Consider the following 24,039-nt stretch of genomic DNA (forward strand, 5'->3'; position numbering starts at 1 on the left):
ACAGGCACAGGAAGTTGAAGCGATTTGCTCGAGGTCAGTGGCAAATCTGGGAACAGAACCCAGGCCAGGACCCTTCACTGGATCATGCTGCCTCTCTGGTAGTATAAAAGAATTTTAAAGGAAAAAGGAACAGTGTTCATTTTGCAAAGCAATCGGAAAACCTGGAAGGTAAGAAGCTTTTTCCCCATCATAAACTGTTAAATCTCCTTTAAAAAGTGTTTTAAATTACAATTGGACGTCTGATCTACCACTAGCTGCAGTGTACGGTTTTCTTTGCTCAGTTTCAGTCCATTACTCCCGTTTACGCTCTTTGTGCCACCATAAACAATTCCACTCCTTCCTTGATGTTCATACACTTCAAACCCTTGGAAAGTTAATCAATCCCCCATCTTTTGTCATTTAGCCAACTTAATCATGCTCTTTGAAATCTTTCCATTCATCAATCCTTCCAGCTCTATATTTATTTTTGTTGCTCTTCTCCAGATTCCCACCTGGCTAGAGCCTCTATACGCAGTGTCACAAATGGGATTACTTTTTTTTCCTCTTCTTTTTCTTTAAAGCCGCATGATGGTCAAGTATCAGATATAATTAAACAGTTTCATGATTCCTTTTTGTTGTGAAGAACTTCTGACCTTTCAAATGTTCAGACTGCTGAGAATGAACAGAATGGGTACAGTTCTCTTGCAGCTTGAGTTTTTAAGCTAGACTGAACTGGAATGTTTCATTTGAATTGAAATATTTTCTAATCAGAGAATGGCAGCAATACCCATCACTCCACAGGAAGGGTTTTACTTTTTCTTTTAAAGTCTGATGAATATTGATACTTATAAAAGTAAGATCTAACAAACACTGGTAGTATCAGGCATAACGAGAGAGTTCCTGAATGCAATCCTGCTACCACAGTTTAAAACTGCCCCCTATTCCTACTACAGCCGGGGCCAAAGTATAGCCAGTGAATCTGGCCCTCTACTTGAATTAAGTGTGGCTCATTGAAGCTGAAAGCCCCAGCTGCCCATCAAGTGAGTGGATCAAGATGGTACATGATGCATTGGGAGATCTAGGCTCTCAAGGCCACACCTTTGTATTAGAGATGAGGCCACCTCTAATTTATTCCGTTAAGAAAATTAAGTGCAGCCTTCAGTTGGCCAAAGGATGGACAGGCCGCTCTTACCATTGCAGCACTGGGATTTCTAAAGCTCCTGGATACCTACTTTCAGTGTGGAGGAGAGACTCACTGTACTTTTACCTATTTTCTTACTATGCCATAAACAAACAATTAGAAGCCCCTCTACTTGTAAGCAATTTAGGGGCATTAGCCAGGAAGAAAACAGAAGAACAGTAAAGAACGTAAGCAGCTGACTGAAAAATGAGGCCTGGACCATGGGTACTGAAAGAATGCAGGACTCTTCTGTTGCTAGGAGGGACTAGGACTTTGTGGACTAGGAGATTGAGATGATACAAAAAGCATGTTACTCTCTACGTGAACACACCTATTTGCCACTTCCTTTGTAAAACTGACCAATGTATAGGGACTGGATGAGATAAGTAATACCAGGAATCAAGTCCCGTACGGAAAAAAAATATTGTTTGGCTATTTAAGAGCGAGTATAGACTTGGGCCTGAAAGTTAAACTGCAATTATATATAAGTAATTAAGTTCACATTAATGCTTCAGAATGCATTCATTTCACTAAACATTTATTGAAGTTACACAGCAATTCCCTGTGTACTCTATCTAAAATAAGGGGCAAATACTGAGGTGGAAAAAATACCTAGCTTAGTTACACAATCAGAGAAATATTCCTTCCCTATTTACAGTGCATTTGGGTAAATTCCATGCAAAAATGAATGCAGTACTGGAATATTTGGAATTTGTTCATTTCCCTAATAATTAACAATTTGGAAAGAGCTGTCATAGCAGAAAAACCATATTTTTAAGGAGCTATGTATTTTTCACTGTTACCCGTCGCAACTTCATGGTGAAATGATGATTGAGGGCATGAAGGCTACATTCTGAACTGAATGGAAACCAGATAGAAACATTAAAGCCAAGAGGCAAGGATTTAAAGTTTCCTGGAATTCTCCCTATTGCTACAGGAAAGGGACCTCTTAATTTGCATCATGTTTAGGAGCTCAGACGTTACGAGCATACCAAGCTGGCTGCAGTCAAGCTGTAATACTTTCACAGCAGTGTGTAATACTGCTCAGTGGGCATTTGGCATAAAACAATCGGCATCAGGAGCTGAGCACCCACAAAACACATTAACTGTCCAGATGTTATCCTGTCAGTCATCCATGTGGGGAAATATCCACCCCCATTCTGTGTAGATACATAATCGTGACTGCTAACCTTTTGCAGTTGTAAATACCAGCACAAAAAAGGCAACACTCCATATTGGTAGTACTGACCCTCTCCCTATCAATACACAGATCAATCTCTAGGCATGCAAGTGACCACGGGGGCCTGAAAACGCAGCCTGTCACATTTCTCTAGAAGATGCAGGCTACATTGAGTTTTCAGTCAAATATAGGTGGGTACAGATAAAGGGAAGATGACACATCCACGGAGGGAGGCAGAGGGAGAGAACTGCTGCTCAGTACTCCATCTCTCTCATAACAGACCTAGTAGCCCTGCTGCTGAAGCCCCTTAACTCATCTGCCCTTTGTAGCTTTCCTGGTATTTTCATGCCAGAATGACCTGTGCTTCTGAAGCCCCAGAGTCAAATCACTATGAACTCAGATTTCATAGTGGTAGCCGTGTTAGTCTGTACCAGCAAAAACAACAAAGATTTCTCCCATACTGTTACTCACCTTCTTGTCAACTGTTTGAAATGGGCCACTCTCATTACCACTACAAAAGTTATTTTTCCTCCTTTGGTATCCTACTGTTAATTGAATTGCCTCGCTAGATTGACCTTACACTTGGTACAGCAATTCCCATCTTTTCATGTATTTATACCTGCTCCCGTATTTTCCACCTCATGCATCTGATGAAGTGGGTTCTAGCCCACAAAAACTTATGCCCAAATAAATTTGTTAGTCTCTAAGGTGCCACAAGGACTCCTCGCTGTTTCTGTGAGCTCAGAGGCATAAATACCAGGAAAGCCACAGAGCACCAAAAAGTTAGGGTACTGAGTATATTTCCATATATTGAGTCTCTTCTCTTCAAAGGCAGCAGATGCATTTCTCTCACACACAGCATCCTTTATATAGCAGCCAGTTTTCATCCCTATCTTCTGACAGGAAATAGGAGGAGCCAGCAGAAAAACAAACTGGCTGTATCGCTATTAAGGAGCAACTAGGGCTGGAGAGATGGGTCACATGGCTTCCCAGCAACCAAAAAGAGAGAAGAACAAACAGGTGTCCCTTGCTCTCATGCACCCCACCCCACAGTAGCCCTGGTTATTTATATAAGGTAGCCAGTGAATATCCAGGTAAAATATTCACTCAAATACTGACTTCACCCCATCACTCCTTGACAATGAAATACAATCATTAAGTTTTGACATAGTTCTTCAATATTTTTTTCCAGGTCACCAAATGACAGGACTTCAGTACGCCAGTAAAAAAAATGTGAAAGGTACAATTATTTTTTGCAAACTGTGATGTACAAAATTCTCAAACATGACACCAGCATAGCTACAGCAACACTGCATACATTATTTAACAAGACTGTCTTTATGCTAAAGAATTAATTGCAAAGGAATAAGATTTACCTGATGAAATACCGGCTCTTTCAAATTTAGGTAAATCTGCAAAGAGTCAAAGAAAAAGTGTTACACATACTTTGTTTTGCATATGGATATCTTTATGATTTTCAATATGTAAAACAAAGACTTAAGCCATGTTAGAATAAAAATACAACTATCCACCTACACAGTACTAAACTTGATTAGGCATCGGAGTTCTTTCCCCTGACAACAGCAAGCACCAATATTCTTTGAGTCCCTCCAGATTTATGTCACTATTTAAAAAAGTAGTTTTAATAGCAACCCTAAACAGATAGTTTTAGATGTGAACGTCTCTCAATTTATTCAAACTGCAATACACATACAGTAAGTTAAAAGTGCATTAAAATTTTAAACATATCTAATCCTTGATAAATACTGAAACAGGCTGAACTATAGTCCTCATAGGCAATTAATTTTTTCTTGAAATTATCAGTCTGTGTCTGTTAAATGATCTCTCTAAATTCCCATGGATGCTAATAAAAAGTCACAGTAGACTCCTACTGCTAAGGTAGTGAGTTCAAATCCCGCTTTGGAAAAAAGTGGGCATTGTATCTATGAACAGAATTATTTTTTCATTTCAGTCTCAATCTGATCTGCTCCACAACATGCCATATCAAAAAGGCTCAGAAGAACAGTCAATGCATATAAAGATGCAAAATCTGCAATACATGAGGATAACGGTCAGCAATGAAACTGGTAGGATTACTTGGCTTTATCTCCCGTCACCAAATATAGAGATTCCACCCATGTTAGTTTTAGGTTCTTAGGAAGCATCCCCCCAAACAGACAGAGAGCACACTGAACCAAGGAATAGAATCAAAATTAACTTTAACTGTGTCATATTTATGTTGATAATTTTAAACAGTTAACTTTTAGTTGTGGCTGGTTTTGATTTCTATTTAGCACATCTATTGCTTTCTAACTGCAGATCTCAATGCACTTTACAAAGATGACTGAGCATTATCCTCATTTTACAGATGAAACTGCCCAAGGTCTCAGAACAAGACAGTGGAACAGTCAGAACAGCAGACCATTTTTCTGACTCCCAGTCCCAGGACCTAGCACCTGGATTGTCTCCCTATACTCTTTATATGAACGAACTTTTCTTTTTCCACAGAAAGTGTTTTGGATCAATTTTTATTTACAGGAAGCATTGAAGTTTCCCATAGAAAAATTACATTTTGCACAATGCAATAACTAAATTAGTCTCCCCAGCTTTGAACAGAATGATTCACCGCATGCCCAGTTTCAACAGCAACCAATAAAGTACAAGAGATGGAATTCTGCCAGTTTAATATTCCTTAAGTGTCAGGAAAATTACTAATGCCCATATGAAAGTTCTGCATAAGAAAAAGTTACTTACTATGCTGACTATGATGCTGAAAGTTATTAATACAAAAAGCAGAGGATAATTGACACTGTTCTTGTGCTTGAAACATTCGTACCTGAAATAAAACAGAGGAAAGTTACGTGTCTTACTTTATCATATATAAATGATAAATCCTACAAGAGGTAATAATATTAAAAGGAATCATTTGTTGGAGATTAAAGGGAATGTAAGAAAAGTGACACGAAACTCATGGGCCCTGTGAGAAAAATTGGACTTTCCCACAAGGCCCTGTCACTTTTACAGATGGAATATATTTCACTTGTAATAAATATTGGCTTGATATTTACTCTTAATTATAGGTCACTGTATGAACGACTTGTTTGGGAAAAATACAAGCTAATACATTCAGGGAAAGATAACCCAATGAAAAGAAAAAGCCTGGGAAGAACTAATGCCTAAAAAGACTTACTCTTTCATGGAAAGCAAATTAGACATAAGTTTGATGTGGTTAGTAGAAAAAAAACACTGAAAAACGTTTACATAGTAACATGTTGCCCAAAATTGCATTGCATCAGAAAACAGGAAACTGTATGGCTGTGTTGCAGTCACACTTAGATTATGGGGTACTGTTCTGCGAACCACATAATCAGAAAAGGGTTTGATACACTGGAAAGAACTCAGAGAACAGCAAACGTGACTAGGGCTGGAGGAATGGACGTGTAAAGAAAAATTAAGACCTAAATATGTATAGCTTAGCTAAACGATAAAGGATTAATATGTCTACAAACCATCACAGAGGAAGCAGAATTACTTAGTCTTATGGTAATGGGATGAAAGGGAGGAAAAATATATACTTATTATCTGCAAAAAATCTTCAAGTCAGGAAGATGTATGGCTCTGGAGCATCCTGCCAAGGGAAGTGGTGGGAATTAGTTGGGTTTGGTCCTGCTTTGAGCAGGGGGTTGGACTAGATGACCTCCTGAGGTCCCTTCCAACCCTGAGATTCTATGATTCTATGAATTCCACTACTTGGGATTTTAACTTAGATTGAACCAAGGGCTAGGGAACGTTCTGTATTGAACAATCCTACTTTGGTAAGAAGATGAAATAGATGATCTCTCTTCTTGAACTTCCATAATTTTACTAAATATAAGGACATTATGTAAAGCACATAAATTTAAGAATTTATATGCGGTATACTACTCACTGTACACAATTTTAAGCAGATTCTGTGCATAAGCTTCTCTTCGTATACTTTTAAAAATATGGAATAACCAATACGAACCAAGAACCGGTGTTTGAACTCTGGTTTTTTCTTCTCTGAATCACATTCAATTCAGGCAAAATAAATGCAAAAGAAATCTCAGGGGGACAGGATAAAAAAGATGGAGAAAAGTTGTTCTCTCTTGCCACAGAAGTTTGGACAAGAGACAATGAGTTCAAACTACAGCATGGCAGATTTAAATTAAATCTCAGGAAAAACTTCCCAACTGTAAGAACAGTAGGACAATGGAACAGACCACACAGAGAGGTTGTTGTGGAAGCTCCTTTACTGGAGGTTGTCAAAAGGAGGCTGTATAGCCATCCGTCTTGGATGGTTTAGATCAGTGGTTCTCAACCTATTTACCACTGTGGGCCGCATATGCAGCTCTCTGTGTGTTATGTAGGCCTCATCCACACAATATATATATATATATATATATATATACACACACACACAAGCTGCATGGCCCTGAGGATGTCACATGGGCCGCAACTGTGTGCTGATTGGGCCACAAGCAGCCCACGGGCTGCGGGTTGAAAACCACTGGTTTAGACATAGCAAATCCTGCATCTTGGCACTAGATGGCCCTTGCAGTCCCTTCTAGCCCTATGGTTCTATGATTCTAGGATGGGTTCAGATTAAAGTGAAACAATTTTAACAACATTATGGACCAAAGTTTTACATCATAGCTGGTGTAAACTGCAGTGCGTGCAGCTATGATAATTTACCCCATCTGAGGATTTGGCCCTACAGTATTCCACTTAATCCACAAGCCACAGGCAGACTTCAATAAAGCTACATCAATTTACACCAGCTGAAGATCTGTCCCTGTTTTTTAAGTAGTCAAACAAAACTCATTGCTTGCAACCAGTTCATAACAGGAATAAGTGGACTGGTTTCATTAGCTGGATTTTCAAGGCAAAGCCCGCCATGTTGCTTCAGGGACTGGATGTGGCAGGTGGGAAAGACAGCATTGCATAACTACACTCATTTGCTGGAGTTGCAAAATGCTACACAGCTCCCTGAATCTAGGAGGAGAACTGCTTTGGATGTTGTGCCAAAATGTTATATTAGTTTTTCTAGGACACTCTCTACAAAGTATTTAGTTTCCTTAAGAAATTTTTCTTTTAAAAGGGGTGTGGAAAACAGGTTTGACGAGAATTTAGAAATTTACATTTGGAACACAGGTTATATCACATTGTCCCTAATGAACGATAACCCTGCTGTTTTTGCAAGAGTTTCATTACTCTTGTTGTCTACATGCCAAATAATGCTTAATTCTTACTGTGTATAGTGCTTTACATTTGCAAAGCATTTTTACAAACATTAATTCAATGTCCCTGTTAAGTAGGGTGGCAATCTGATTTGTTTATTAACATTTCTACAAGGCTTATCACAGTATTGTCTTACTTTATCCAAAATGCTATGCCTCATTTACAACTCGGGAAATAGACAAAGAGGTTAAGCCACCTGCACCTGGTCACACAGCAGGTCTAAGTTAGCAAAGCTAGGACTAGAAGTCAGAGTTCCTGGCTCCTAGTCTGCCTATTAGATCATGATTATTTACTGTTAGTAAAACAGCTGACTGCATTCAGTATAGCATAGATGTTTTGGCATCAGTTTCAATGAGAGCAGATTGGGTTCCATGTGTTGGCCATTACATAAAAGTACCTTTCCAATATTAAAAACATTTGACAAAAATGTACTTACAGGCAGTAGACAAACACACAACAACTGTATATCATTGGCAGCTCATCCAACAGCTACAAAAAGGAGAGAAACACCAAAAAATGAAAATCGCTTTTAACTCATGCACAGTGGTGTAAGTTAACCAAGGGGAGTCACTTGTTAAGTAGGGGGTTTTAAGAGCTTTATGATACCCAGCTTCTTGACTATATTTTCTATATGACAGTGTCAAATGCCTCTCAACCTTAGAAAGCAGGTGAGTTACTATGCTTGCTTAACTGAATCTTTCAAATATTACACATTACGAGAAAGCATGTGTTCACAGATCTCTGCCATTTTCACCACTCTCTCATCCCTTTTAAACATTTACGGAATTTCCAGGAAATAAAAAATCCTATAGTACAGGACCTATCTAACCCACAGACTTCATAACCTGCTCAAAACTTTTTGTGGTATCTCTCCAACTCTCAATGAAAATTAATCAGGAGGTTGCAGTGAAGCCTCCTTAAAACCTCACTATTTTTGCAGACAATATTATAGAACATTAGTACATTATGAAATATTCTCTGATGCAGTAGCCTTGCTTTTCATTTACCTTCTTTCTAATTTGAAAATTAAGTAAACTGTAGTAAGTTGCAATAATTGGGTCTTCTAATCATGACTGCAAATTAATGCAGTTTTATCTTCAATCATTTTTAAACCATTAGTAATAGGATCACACCATTTTGTCTAAAAGAAAACAAAGTTACTTTTCTGGAAGAAAAAAAGTCTCTGGGAAGTAATACACCCACCTTAACTGAGGAGGCAAAAAAGACCTATGAAGAATAGACACTTCTGCTGAGGATGCTTGTTTTGCATTTGAACTTTTGCATTACATACACAGAATCAGAACGTCACCTTTTCCATCTGCACTCCAGTGAGTGCTTACACGTGAATTTGAGAGTGTGGAGTTGATTTGTCACTGAAGATAGCAGTAAAGTCATGAGACTGACAATCTTGAAAAAGGGGTCATAAACATTTTGAACTTAGCAAGTATGTGGTCTAAATAAATAGTTTCAATTAAAGAACAATGTTTATGTTTCTTTACTTTGCCCCTCATTTTTTCCAGGGGGAAATGAATTTTCCTGGGAAAAGGTAAAATGGGGTGCAAATAGAGCCAGCATGCTTTGCTGCTGGAGGCAGTGGTACCCCCCTTTCTGAAGGTTATTGAGTGGGATTGCCAGGCTGGAGCTGTGCTGGTACTGTGGCTCCTGGCTCCCAGATACCACTGGTGCAGGGGCACTCAGCGGGGCCACAGCTGCAGGTGGTGCCAGAGACACTGCAGTCCTACTCTAAGCGCTGAACAACATTAAAGAAAACAAGGAACAGAGGGGTAGCCGTGTTAGTCTGGATCTGTAAAAAGCAATGAAGAGTCCTGTGGCACCTTATAGACCAGCAGACGTATTGGAGCATGAGCTTTTGTGGGTGAATACCCACTTCGTCAGATATGGGTATTCACCCATGAAAGCTCAAGCTCCAATACATCTGTTAGTCTATAAGGTGCCACAGAACTTTGTTGCTTATTAAAGGAAACAACTCCTGATGGTAACGGGCATATTCCTTTGCATAAAGCCAGCCTGGTACTGCTCAATTTGGGAAGAAGGCCTCTGAACGCATTGGCCAAAATAAGCATTCAATTTTTAACTTTCACGTTGAAAGGCAATTAGGTCATTTTAAGAGAGTGGCCAAGTCTCTCAAGAATGAGAGCCAATTAGCTTATCTTGTTTTTGGCAAAAGAAACTTAGAGAATTCAGAAGAGACGAATACCAGGATAAATGAAGCTATTCATTTAGAAGATTCAGCACTAGAGATGAACAGCCCAGAGTTTGCTTATACCATTTTCTTAGCATTTTTGAAATTTCAATTTTCAAAGGTCTGGTCAGGCATAGCCATGTGATTAATCCATGGAGCTCCTTCTTTAAAAAAAGAGTTGTTAATAAATTAAGATTCCATGAAAGAAAATAAAACAAAAAACAAATACTATGGCCAACATTTTCAAAACTGGACACCTAACAATTAGCCTCCAAAGTTCACATTTTGGTAGTTTTCAAGGACAAAATAGTAGAGTAAATCTCCTAGAGGTACAAACAGATTCCATCTAGGGGAGGACCAATTCCCCCCCAAAAGACAGCATGGCCCAGGCACAAGAAGGAGGGTGTGAATCAGTCCTTTCAGAAGTCTTAACTACTGGATGCCTGAGCACTGAGGAACATTGGGTAGTGACATGGTGAGCTGATATAGCTGCCCACCAAACAATTTTGGCAGCTGGCAGCCCCTGGAACAATTTTTCTGAAGCCCTTGCCTTTTCCCCTTTGCTGTACAATTCTGCCTGATGGTCTGTTTGCAGTACTGAGTTAATGATAGCTCCTGTGAAAGTTACCACTTGAGCCGCTATGAATAACTACTTTTCATTGTTGAGCCACAGACCCTGTGAACAACAGCATTGTCTAAAGGATGGAATGTACTTTTTCTGACTATGGGGACTCATCAGCTAGTAACGGGGTAATTGTGAATCCCTCACATTTAGATTAGCTGCTTCTACAGCTAGACATTGAGTTCTGTGGCATAATTTGTACCAGAAGTGGCCTTGCAGATGTAAAGCTTAGGTACTTTATACATTCTGACCTCAATGACAGACAATAATATGCATCACTGAGTTTGACAGCCTCCAACAAATCCCATGGACATCAGAGAGAAGATTATGGAGGCCATCACCATCCTGATCATGACTCAAGAGGATGAATTTGTCTCATGTTCTCAGATCTAGGACAAAGCCCTTCAAGTCTGCTTGGGGATGAAGCTATATTGGGACTAGAATCTCCTTTCCCACCAATGTATTGCTGAAGAACCTTATTCCCAAATGGAGAAGCAGCCAACAATTAATGCTTTCCACAGAGTTTTGACTTCAGTGCCAAGGGCAGATGCACATCTAGAAGTGCAGTTTTATACTTCTACAAAATTAAGCAATACATGGGGATACCAATGGACAACAAAATAATCCTAGGCAATAATGTTCAGTAGCAAGTCAATGCTGTAATGTCGTTTAACGTTACAGCATCACAAATGAAAACTCTGTGACAATCTCATAACAGGTAACATCCCTTTTAATAAATAGCGAATTGATTACAGTACTAATTTAGAAACCCGTATCCATTCCTGCATGTACATCAATACCAATGGCTAACAAAGTAGGGCTCACACTAGATCTATGCTGTACAATACAATACATGTCCAGTGCCCTATAAGGAATAGGTAAATTTATTTTACAGATAAATCGAACGAAATTAGATTAGCTAAGAACAAATCCCTAAAATGACACATTCTGTCCACCTTTAGAGTGAGAGATCTTTGCCAGCTCTGCCAGACTTAAAAGGTACATGCACAGCCACCTGTTTTGATTCCTATGAGGGAAAAGCAAATCACCGAGGCATTTAGTTACAGAATTAAAAAACCCAACAAATGCACACTTGGGGACAATAGTGAGATACCTGCATAGGGTTATTCGCATCTACTGATTAGTACTAACCTGCATTTCATACTTCAGGGTCATGTGGAAGCACCAGGATCCCAATCCAACAGCTGAAATCAAACCAAAACACAATTAGCATAAAGGTTCGTTAAAAACACATCACAGTCTATTATCTTAGCAAATTAACTTCACTGACAACAGATCTTTAGACATTGCAGACAGGGACATTTTCAGTCATCTATCCAATTTTTTTAATGCCCTTTAATTGACACCTTGGTCTTTAAAAGATCCCACTGAATTTTTTGTAAGAGAATATTTCCCCCAGCATTCTTTTCCATAAAATGGTAGGAGAGCACTGAGCATTAGGCTCACAAGAGTATTGTATTCCCAAATAGTAAATGCATTAGAACCATTAAAAACGATGAAGAGAAATAGTTACACAGTATTGTCTTCTGTGGCTAAATAAAAACCACAAACCGGTGATATTTTTGTTGATGTTCAGGTGAAAGGTTTTAAAAGCCAAAATTTACAGAATCTCAGAATATCAGGCCACGGGAAACAGGATTTAAGTTCAGATTTCAAAATCAGAGTCAGGTGCAGCTGTGGATTGCAGTTTATGTAAACCTAATGGAACTATTCAGAAAAGACTAGCGGGTCTTTTCCATTTCTGACTTCTATGAAGTTCTTGATATATGCACCTGGCTTTTTTCATTTGACAAATTTGCCCTCTCATCTCTGTATTTACTTCTGACATTAGTTTAAAGACACCATCTTACCTGGATATCATCTACCTTGTTTTCCTTAGGCCTGATGGAGACAGATTCTTAAGCCATGTCTACACTCAGACTTCGGCCAGCATAGCTATGTCGGTCAGGCATGTGGCCCTTGACCAATACAGTGGTGTGGGTAGAAGCCCCTGGTGTAGAGTTAGGCTGGTCTATACTACTGCTTACGTCACTCAGGAATGTGACAAAGATCACCCCCCAGAGCGACGTAAGTTACACTGAACTAAAGTGCTGTGCACACCGTTGCTCTCCCGCCGACATAGCTTCCACCTCTCACGGAGGTGGAGTAATTATGCTGACGGGTGAGTGCTCTCCCATCGGCATAGTGCGTCGTCACCAGATGTGCTACTGTGGCGGAGCGGCATCAGTGCAGCTGCGCCGATGTAGTGCTCTAGCGTGAGCTTGCCCTCAGTTATAGTGGTAAAGCCATGCTTTTATGGATAGAGTTTGTTTTGCGCAGGGAGAGGGGAAATCAGATATCAGTAAAAGTGTAGCTTTGGTGGTATAATTTGCATCCACACTAGGAGCACTTTCCCAGTATAGTATACCGGAATTCCCACACAGGTAAACTGCTGCTAGTGTAGACACAGGCTTAGGCTTTGTCTACACTGCCAACTGAACAACAAAACTTTTGTTGTTCACAGGTGCTTAAAAAAGCCCCACTCTGAAAGACAGAAGTTTTGCCGTAGCGAAGTAGCAATGTAAACGGCTCATTGTTGGCAGGAGCGCTCTCCTGTCAACAAGGCGAACCTCGCTCGTAGGGGGTGGAAGTATTTTGTCAGCAAAAGTGCCAACAAACAATGTTTACGCTGCCCATCTTTTAGCGACACAAGCTGTGTAATGTAGACAAAGCCTCAGAAATTGTTCTATTTAGGTAAGACTTGGTGGGGCAAAGGGTTAGCTTTGGCAGGGGGTTGGTAGTCTCCCCTAGTACTTTCAAATGTGACAAGACAAGTCCTTGCCATTCAAAAAAAAAATACAATCTTTTTTGGGGGTAGGAGGAAGAGCAGATTGTGTATATACCCAGACATTAACCTTTCTACCTAAAACTCTCCCTTAGTTTTAAATTAAGGTATTTTTCATTTTGTCTTAAACTGCTCTGTAGTGTTGCACTCCACACCAAAGATCTAATAGTCACATTTCAGTAATGGGTAAATAGATCACTTTCTAGAATACATACTGAAGTTTGTCAGACGTGCAAGTGCCCTTATCTAGAGGCGTTTTGTTTTTTTTATGCTCTATTAGACTGGTATTACTATGTCCCTGTGTCTCCTTACTGAAGAGGAATTGCTAAGCGTGTAATTGCTTATAGTCACATTTACAGTCCAACCATATTATTTAAAATGTATTGTCATAGATATCTGAACTTCATTAGCACTCTGGGGAAACTGGACACCATTGTCTATGGTAAGCTTATGCACTTCCATTGTTCCCAACTGAAATTTAATTAAAATTATTACTCATTTAAACCTAACACTGTGCACCTGCATCTACACGTTCTTTTAAGAGAATCTTTTCATATCACGACCAGCATTTACTCCAACTCCATTAAGATTTAATTGGGAAATTAACCATGTATCTGGCTACACCGTACAGTAAATTCTGTCATTCAATTTGGAGATCAATAAGCTCATCATAGCAGTGCGCCAGTTAGTGTAACCTTGACTACAGTGACATCAGTATTTTCTCTATAAAATCCTTTCTGGTTTATAACAGCTATAAATTTCACCTTGGCCAGAAACATGGCATGCAAAGTTTCAACTTGTTTTTGTAATTAACTAAAGTATATTGTTAGTTGTAGATTATTAAAGTTATAAATCCAGAAAACCAATTAGAATCCCACTCCACACATACAAAATTAGAAGCTGTTATTTCAGATTTTTTTTGGAGCCCTTATACATTCAAAACTGTTGCAAGAACTATGTTGTAGAACCTTGGTGTTTCTTTTATTATGAAAGATTATACTGGGTTGAAAGATATTCCTTAAAATGCTTAAAATGAGAAATGCTCTTGAGTCTGTTAAATTCTAAAAAACGATGAATGCTTTAGGTGCAATCACTGTACATGCACTATTTTAATAAAATCTATAACTGAGGTACCAATATCCTGTCTTGATGCAATCACGTCAGATTTCCTAAATAAAGCAGGATCAGATCTGTTCAGTATTTGGATACAAGCACTCAGTGAGAAATCCAGGGTGCTGCATGATGTGGGGCTGGTTATTCAGTACATGGCACTTTCCCCTCTGAATCGGTGCCCTAGAGCTGTGAGAATTGTGCTTAGGGTATTATCTTTTGGAGGAGACAAAACTCAGGCCTTGAATATTTTTGGTCATAAGAGCTCATGTCAACTTTATGCAAAAGTAATGATGTCACTCGAGTCCTGATAAAAGCCATCTAAAGTATATTTTGTCCATCTAAGAGAACCCCTTAAATTCAATTTTGTTTGCATGGTGGTGGCTTCTTTGCTCCAACCCAGTAGCAGTTAGTAATCCATATACTTTAAGTATGCATACTGAGAGTCTGGAGGATTGGTGCTTCTATATACTACATTGGTTAGTTTTACTGTGTGACTTTGGTATATATTCACAGCAGCCAAATAGATCAGCATCAATCAAAAGGACATCCAGTCGACAGTCAGCTGAGAAGCCACTGTGCTCAAGCGAAAAACCAAACCATGTGCCGAGATAGCAGGTAACTATGCCTTTTCAAAGCAAGGTAATTTTGAAAGGAACTACTTAACATGACAAAAGGTTTCAGTCTTTTGTGCAAATTATAAGTTGGACTCCTTGTCTGTCACAGAGATCGTGGACAGTCCATGACTCTCTGTGACTTCTGCAGGGGCCAGTGTGGCTCATCCCAGGGCTGTCCAATAGGCTGGCTCCAGGGCCACCTGCTCAGGTGGCCCCAGGACAGCTACACCAGCTGCTGTTCCAGCAGTCCCGGGCAGCAGTCCCCGGCCGTCCGGAGCAGCTGCAGTCCACAGCCCCCTGACACGCCCTCAGCAGCAGCTCCCACGCCCCAAGATTTAGTCACAGGTATTTTTAGTAAAAGTCATGGACTGGTCACGGGCCGTGAATTTTTGTTTATTGCCCATGACCTGTCCATGACTTTTACTAAAAATACTTGTGACAAAATCGTATCCTTAATTATAAGCATACCCAGCATTTGTCCATCACCACGCACAGATGCCCCTAACACGCTTACCAAAATAAAACAAACAAACAAAAAATCACAGTATTTTAAGACTGCAGTTTCAGCAAGTTTCTAAACTGAAAAAGGCACTGTGGATGTCACGCTTGCAGGTTACAGAATGCTGATTTGCTGCATCATGCTATATCCACTGGGCAGACAAGGATCCCATTCCACTCTGCTCATGATCTAAGACTAAGGCCATGTCTACACCAGGAGTGCTTCACCAATACATAGGGCCCTACCGTATTCATTGTCCATTTTGGTCAATTTCACCATCATAGGATTTTAAAAATCATAAATTTCATGATTTCAGCTATTTAAATCTGAAATTTCAGGGTGTGATAATTGTAGGGGTCCTAACCCAAAAAGGAGGTAGGGGTGTATGTGTGTGTAAGTGAGAGAGAGAGAGAGAGAGAACATTATTGTGGGGAGGTCCTAACCCAAAAAGGAGTTGTGTGGGAACAGGGTGGAAAGGTTATTGTGGAGGGGGTTGCAGTACTACTATCCTTACTTCTGCTCTGCTGCTGGCAGCGGCAATGCCTTCAGAGCTGGGCAGCTGGAGAACAGCAGCTGCTGGCTGGGAGCCCAGCTCTGAAGGCAGCAGCACAGCAGTAAGGATGGCCTGGCATGGTGTGGTATTGCCACCCTTACTTCTGCGCTGCTGCCTGCAGAGCTGGGCCCTCCGTCAGCAGCCGCCACTCTCCGGCTCTGAAGGCAGAAGTAAGGGTGGTATCTTTAGGAAAGATGTGGATACACTGGAAAGAGTCCAGAGGAGAGCAACAAAAAAGATAAAAGGTTTAGAAAACCTGACCTGTGATGAAAGGTTAAAAAAAAACAAACCTGGGTATGTTTAGTCTTGAGGAAATTAGACAGGTGAGGGAAGAAACCTCAGAACAGTCCTCAAATATGTTAAGGGCTGTTATAAAGAGGATGGTGCTCAAACTTTCTCCATGCCCATTGAAGGCCGGATAAGAAATAATGGACTTAATCTGCAGCAAGGAAGTTAGATATTAGCAGGGGTGGCCAACCTGAGCCTGAGAAGGAGACAGAATTTACCAATGTACATTGCCAAAGAGCCACAGTAATGTCAGCAGCCCCCTCGTCAGCCCTCCCCACCACAAATCCCAGCACCTCCCGCCCACCGGCAGCCCTGCCAACCAGCGCTTCCCCCTCCCTCCCTGCACCTCCCGATCAGCTATTTTGTGGCATGCAGGAGGCTCTGGGGGGAGAAGGGGAGGAGCAGGGCACAGCAGGCTCAGGGGAGGGGGCGGGAAGGGGTGGAGTGGGGGCAGGGCCTGTGGCAGAGGCAGGGACTGAGCAGTGAGCATCCCCCCCAGCACACTGGAAAGTTGGGGCCTGTAGCTCCAGCCCCGGAGTCGGTGCCTGTACAAGGAGCCGCATATTAACTTCTGAAGAGCCGCATGTGGCTCCGGAGCCACAGGTTGGCCATGCCTGGATATTAAGAAAAACTTTCCAACTATAAGGGTAGTTTAGCTCTGGAACGGGCTTCCAGGGGAGGCTGTGGAATCCCTGTCATCAGAGGTTTTTAAGAACAGGTTAGACAGACACCTGTCGGGGTATGCTTAATCCTGCCTGAGCCTAGGAGGCTGGACTAGATGATCTCATGAGGTCCCTTCCAGCCCTACATTTCTATGATTACATCTCTACGTTGCTAATTCAAATTCAGCCAAACAGGGAGAGCAGAAATTTAAATTTAGTTTGTGAACATTTTTGAAATAAAAAAAAAAACTCTAAAAAAAAAAAACCCTTCAAAATGAAAATTCTCATTTCAAATTCAAAATTTTAATTTATTTTTCATTATTTCCCCCATCCCTTTTCCCCTCTCTGAAGGGGGAGAAGGAGAAAAAAAGTGTTACTTTCTCTCCCTTTAAGTTTTAAAATTTTTTAAACTTTCCCACTTCCCCATCAAGAAAGGTAAAAAAAGGAAGATAAAATTGTGGGAGGAAGAAAAAAAAAAAATCTGATTTTTACTCTCATTTTTTCTTTAAAGATTTTCCTGTTACCACGAAAAATGAAATTTTTCTAAACAAAAATACACATTTCCATTTTGCTTCAAAGGTTTTAACCAGAAAATAAAAACAGAACAAAAACATTACACAAAACTGTTTTCGTCAAAAGCCATTTAACAAAACAAAAACAAAACACTTTGCTGTGGAGCTCCTTGAAATGTTTCAATCAGAGTTTGAGAGCCACAGCTGTTATCTAATGGCCTATGTGAAATGGTACGAGTTCTTGATCTTCTGTCCTGAACCGGCACACGATGCATATAAGCATATGGTATGACGTGATGAGCAGGCCAGGGAATCCTGATCTGACATTAATGAGCATGCTACGAACGAGAAAAGGAAGCATGTAGCTGAGCACCTCATATGTCTGCCAAGGATCACAGAAAAATCCTTATTTCCTCAGAAGCACCCATTTTTTATCCAAAACCCACCTCTTTTTAAACCATGCAATTGAAATAACAGAGCAAGCATGCAAGGGGCTCGAGATTTATTTCTGCTCAGTAAAGAAGAGTAATTATACTAAGGTAAAAAGAACAGGAGTACTTGTGGCACCTTAGAGACTAACACATTTATTTCAGCATGAGCTTTCGTGAGCTACAGCTCACTTCTTCGGATGCATCCGAAGAAGTGAGCTGTAGCTCACGAAAGCTCATGCTGAAATAAATGTGTTAGTCTCTAAGGTGCCACAAGTACTCCTGTTCTTTCTGTGGATACAGACTAACACGGCTGCTACTCTGAAACCTATACTAAGGTAGAGCAGTTAAAGTAGCCTAGTACTTAACCTTACTTGTGTCCACATGTCGCCTCTACTCTCGCTTTCAGCACAACACACCCTTATGTTCCCCGTTCCTTGCCTCGCATTACAGAAAGACTTACATGATCTAGGCACTTCTAGAAAAGTATTCACTTCATAAAAACCAAACCCACAATCAGACATTCTGTAAGTACTTCCTCAAATAAGTAGAGTATTTTCAAACTGGGAACAAACATGAAGAGAGAGGAATGAAACACCACAGAAATTAGCTTCCCATGTGGTCATCTACATATTGAGAAAGAGACAATTAGGTTCTGATCCAGGAAGCAGAGGTCTAGGTTACATTGTTAATAAGAGTTTCCCAAGCATGTAACAGACTAGAGGTCAGTAAGCATACAGAAGTTAGCCAGCTGGAACCTCTTCATTCAGAAGTTTTGGCAACCAAGAGGAGCAACATGGCTTTTCAAAGTTAAAGGGGACAACAAGCTGCAGTAGTTAAACACATACTGTGTGTCACCCCTCAACATTTTTATGTTGATCCTCACCACTTCAAATTACAGGGGGGGCATATCTAAACAGTGTGATAAGTACAGCGTACACACCCTGTTTTAGAGCAGTGGAATGTAGCCTAAAATATACGTAATTAAAGTAATATTGAAAAGGGCTGGAAATGTAAGATCACACTAAGCTATATTATATTTAGGGCAACATAGTCCTTTTATTTCTGAAAGCATTAATACAGGTTTCTTGGTACTAGCAATTGCAGATATTTAACTGTCAGTTGATATATTATTTGTCTGAGTGGTGATGTAAGTGCAATGCTATCCACAAATTTCAGGCTATGCATGGCTGTTATTTACATGGCTCCATAAAAGAGACTTCCAAAGCAGTATCTACAACTGGAAAGAATTTGACATTATACATGGGCTCTAGCCAAGGACGTGTACAGGTCACATGAACTCTCCCATGCTTCACCTCTCAGAATGGATGCAAAAAATGTTTGTGAGGATATGTATTTGTAAGCAGTTTAGGGAAAAAACTGAAACTTTATATGATAAATGATGCTTTATTAGACTGCTTCTATTATGTAGGGACTAGTTTAAAAAAGAATCCAACAAAATTAAACTTGAAAAATTATAAAAATAAAAAACTCCTTTATCAAGTACCGCCCCTGGATTTCATTTCTTGGTTGTGTGTGAAGTTATTTTAAATACTAATCCATAGATACCTTACTATAAAAAAATCCCCACAGAATATCATCCATCTACGGTTTTCTACTCTTGCATTTCCCCCCCATAATCTAGGGACAGGAGTGGTCCCAGCTACTCCAACAGCCAAAAAGAGGTCTACATGGTTAGGAATAGGTGAATGACCCCTCAACTGAAAGGTTCTAATAACTAATTCCACACACACCTCTCAGTTTCATTTAAAGCTAAGTCTTCTAGGCTGGTTATAAATTCTTATCAATCTGTGGCTGGAGTGCAGAATCCTCTCTCCCTTGGCATTTATTTATCTTTGGCACAGTTTGATGGATTTAGCACTAGAACTTCCTTAAGCATGCCAAAAAATAATTATAGAAGAGAATTTAAAACACAAAATAAAACACTTCAATCTTTGACAAAAATTTCAGGACAAATCTGGGAGCTATGCCTCCGATGTACACTCTTGAAGTCCAACACCTCTGATAAGAGAAAGCAGGACCAATACATACCAGACATAGACCTTGAGGAGACAAGGAAAAGGTTAGATTAAGATCAAAACAACTACAGAAGTGCTTGATACAAGAAGTTGGATCAATTCCCTTCGAGAATGAGCAATATGAAAGTACTAGAGATGTGATCCCCAAGAAAATAAGTAGTACATGGGAAAAATATTCAGAGAGACTCTCTAACAGGTCAAATTCTAATCAGGCATTGCAATATCAAGTGGAACCTGGGGCTAATTCTGGTGGCAACTTCAATAAAGGTTAAAAGTCTTATTTCTTCTCCTACTGAGTTCAATGACAATCCAACCCCAGCAAGCTGAATGGTAGCAGAAATAAGCCATTAAAATAGCGCTCTGGATCCCAAAGAAGAATTTAAGTGTAACTCTGTAAAGTTGTTATCTAATATGAACAACAAGGAGTTTATCTAAACAGCTGGTTAGAAACTCCCTTCTTCCTTTTCTCACCAAATCTAGATGCTAGCACATACGTAAAATGATGGGTGCTTCTCTAGTTCAAATAGGTTTTGCTCAAGGAGGAAGTAGATGTCAGCTGCAAAAATCTCAGGGCAAGAAATAAACAAAGGACTATACATACTTCCTGGGATGCTATGGTATGACAGAACACTGAAAGATAAACCCGGAACCACCTAAATGCTTGAGAATTAGATTAAACATCAGGTCCCAGGGAATTTGGGGTGATTGCTGGGTGTTACAGTATGTTTCAAGAGTTCAACACATTATGTCTTTTCACTGTTTGCCTTTGATACCTACTAATAGCAAAATCTTTAAGTATAACATCTTAATTTGTTGAAACGAAACCATAATGCTCTTATCTTTACTTCATAGCAATTCTGCTGCTTTACTGTTTTCGAAGATTAATAAAAAGTCTGAATTGTTAAGCCAAAGCAAGTACAGGACCTATGTTAAATGCCTTTTAATGAAGCATGGTACCTGAAGTCAATTCACTTAACAGATTTGGACTAAGGATTGTTTGCTTTATGGATTGCATCTGTATTTGTTCATCTGTGACCAACTGACTGTAAGGAGTGAACTCTGTTAATAAAGAAGGGCTGTTGTGAGCAAATGCATTCCCTCTGGTACTTCTTTATGAGGAGACATTCTGCACATCTTCACTTCGATAGGTTTACCTTTCAGTTACGATCTTAGAAAAGGTGTCAGAGTTCTTAGCACATTTGTTCTAAAACAAATCCTCAAGACTCTGGAGTGTAATTGAGTCTGTCTGCTGCCCATGGCTAGTCCGTTGAGGCCACACCCACACTCATGGAAACTATTCTAAACGGTCAGTCTCCACAGCTAATGTTGCAAGCCAGTACCTAGGTGCTGTAGAAAGTGGCACTAGAAATTCAGCAGGCAGCACGTACTTTTCCAATGAATCAATGGTCCACAGTATTAAGGATGTTGTGAGGCTGAAGGTGATGTTTTGATACAGTACAGTGATCACAAGTGGTCATTTTTTGAAGATTCCATGGCACTTTTTACAAGTGCATTAAATTGTGTATGTTGGCCAAACTCCAACTAGGCAGTTACATTTGACCTCTCTAAACTGTCCTACAGTTATAAGTTAGACCTGGTCTACACTAGAAAATTAAGTCGGCTTAACTATGTCGTGCAGGGGTATGAAAAATCCACACTCCTGAGCAGCGTAGTTAAAGCCAACCCAACCCCCAGTGCAGACAGCACTAGGACAATGGAAGAATTCTCTCAGGGAAGTGGATTGTTGACAGGAGGGGTTCTCCCATCAGCACAGGTAGTGTCTACACTACAGTGGTGCAGCTGCAGCACTGAAGCTGTAGCATTTCAAGTGTAGTATACAGTATTCCCTTCCTGCCAGACTGTGGCATAGCGTGTACTCTGTTAGAGCTGCCACTTTTCACAACAGCGGTGGCTACATTAGTAGTGATGAAGTGGTTCCTGTGTACACCTTTTATTTCAGTTTAGCTGATAGAGTATTTATGGATTTGGGGGGGATGAAAGGGCGAATGCAAGATTCTTTCACTCAAGACAGGCTTCTCCATGCCAGAAGTAAATTTCACATCTGGGGAGGTCTACACAGCAGCTGGGAGGTGTAATTCCTAGCTCGGGCAAACATACTCAAGCTAGTGCTTAAACACAGCAATTTAGCCACAGCAGCACTGGCAGACGTTCAGGCTAGCCTCCAGAGTATGCACCCAGGGCTCGGGCAGGACTGTACTCGGCCAGCTAAGAGAAGGCCGCTGCAGACAAGGAAACATACTATCACGAATAGAGGACTGTCAAATTTGATGTCACTTTGCAATAATACAGTGGAACCTCAGAGTTACGAACACCTGAGTTACAAACTGACCAGTCAACCACACACCTCAGCTGGAACTGGAACTGTGCAATCAAGCAGCAGCAGAGTTTAAAAAAAATAAAAAAAAGCAAATACAGTACAGTGCTGTGTTAAACGCAAACTACTAAAAAAATAAAGGAAAAGCAGCTTTTTTCTTCTGCATGTTAACGTTTCAAAGCAGTATTAAATCCATGTTCAGTTGTAAACTTTTGAAAGAACCACCATAACATTTTGTTCAGAATTATGAACACTTCAGAGTTACGAACAACCTCCACTCCCAAGGTGTTCATAACTCTGACGTTCTATTGTATACTTTCTCCCTGTTTGGTAAGAAACAGAGTGACTGGGGCAGGAAAGGAGCTGTTAAAGCTCAGGGGTTTTGTTTTTTTAATGCTTTCAACACCACAGTTATTTGAGCTTCTTAGAAGCCAGTCTACAGGTTAATATTACAAAGCTCTGTAAAGAGGAGAGTGCCCTCTAGCTACTGGGAGAACGTCTTGAATGTGAGTTAGTGTTTGTCTTGATGCAGGTCAAGCCAGTAAAAAGGTAAGCACTAAAACTGACAAAATAGATGGAAACCTGGCGCTCACTCAGTTCCTCCAAGGTGTTTGCCCACTTGTTTTATTTATGCTTTTATAAGTGTTACAAATTAAAAGACTAACACAGTGTTAAACTGTTTGGTAAATATGGGCCACACAACAGAGCTTCTGTAAATCAGCCTAAAAGGGACACAGTCTATGAAAATGCATACACTGGATTAGGACACAAGGCCAGATAGGGCTTATTTTACTACATCAGACAGTTATTTTGTGAATTCCAATTTTATTTATCTGGCCTAAACAATACTAATAATCTCAAGACATTATAGATTATATAAAGAACGGAGGTTGAAGTGAGAACAGAAACACATGTTCCGATTTTGACTATACATCTCATCTGAAATCCCTGTATCATTAAAGTGCAAGTCAAGTTTTACACATACCTGTGAGACAAAAATATGCAGCTAAATATCGTTTTTCAAGGCCATCTTTATAGGTCTGAATCGCACCATAGATTGGAGGTAGAATGAAAATCAGGTTACTCACTGTGTTCCCTGTAGGATAGAAACCAAAGCAGAGATTTAGTATTGGCCAACATGCACTTGAAATAAACAAAGCTACATTCATTCAAACAAGACTTCAACAGTTGGCAGTAAAAAGGCGACACCTTTTCTCCAAGCCTCTTTCTGCTTTAGCACTTTATCCGCTGTTAGATTTTGCTACAGTCTGGGTAACCTCACATGTGCCTAGGTAATATTACAATACGACATCAGACCAAAGAGTAATACTGGATGAGGCTTATGTTTATGGCAAAGAAACAGAAAAAATATGGTTAATCTTGGTAGAATACAAAGCACATTTTATCAGAAATTCTTTCAGCAAATATAAATCCTCAAATAGCAAAAGTTTTGGTATTTTAAGGAGCTGCTTTTTTTAAAAAAGCAGCTCCTGGAACACTTTGGGGGCACTATCATGAGCAGAGAGTGCTCCTTCCTTTTCTCCACATGCTCTTCCCTCTGATCCCTCAAGACAGGTTATACAATTTTCATTTTAGATTTAATCATGTAAGCTAACTGCAGGCAACACTCTTCCCTCATCGGGGTTTAAAACTTTTACCATACACCGACTAACCAAGGCATATTTCTAAAGACAGATTTCAGTAGGACCAGCACATTCTTAGTGCGGT

The 24,039-nt window shown here is 40.0% G+C and overlaps 1 protein-coding gene across 2 annotated transcripts in view; it reads right to left on the bottom strand.

Moving 5' to 3' along the window:
* ACER3 (alkaline ceramidase 3) overlaps positions 1-24,039 on the bottom strand; it is a 73,656-nt gene that overhangs the window by 22,849 nt on the left and 26,768 nt on the right. The window contains exons 2-6 of one of the 2 annotated variants that reach the window (XM_045021297.1): positions 23,297-23,407; positions 11,576-11,628; positions 8,035-8,087; positions 5,094-5,175; positions 3,716-3,751 (exon numbers count right to left, since the gene is read on the bottom strand). In XM_045021297.1, coding sequence (XP_044877232.1) covers positions 3,716-3,751; positions 5,094-5,175; positions 8,035-8,087; positions 11,576-11,628; positions 23,297-23,407 — 335 coding nt within the window. The remainder of the gene's footprint in view (positions 1-3,715; positions 3,752-5,093; positions 5,176-8,034; positions 8,088-11,575; positions 11,629-23,296; positions 23,408-24,039) is intronic. The other variant, XM_045021307.1, reaches the window with a different exon arrangement.

This window comes from Mauremys mutica, chromosome 1 (genome assembly GCF_020497125.1).
Source record: "Mauremys mutica isolate MM-2020 ecotype Southern chromosome 1, ASM2049712v1, whole genome shotgun sequence".
NCBI classification, from domain to species: domain Eukaryota; kingdom Metazoa; phylum Chordata; order Testudines; family Geoemydidae; genus Mauremys; species Mauremys mutica.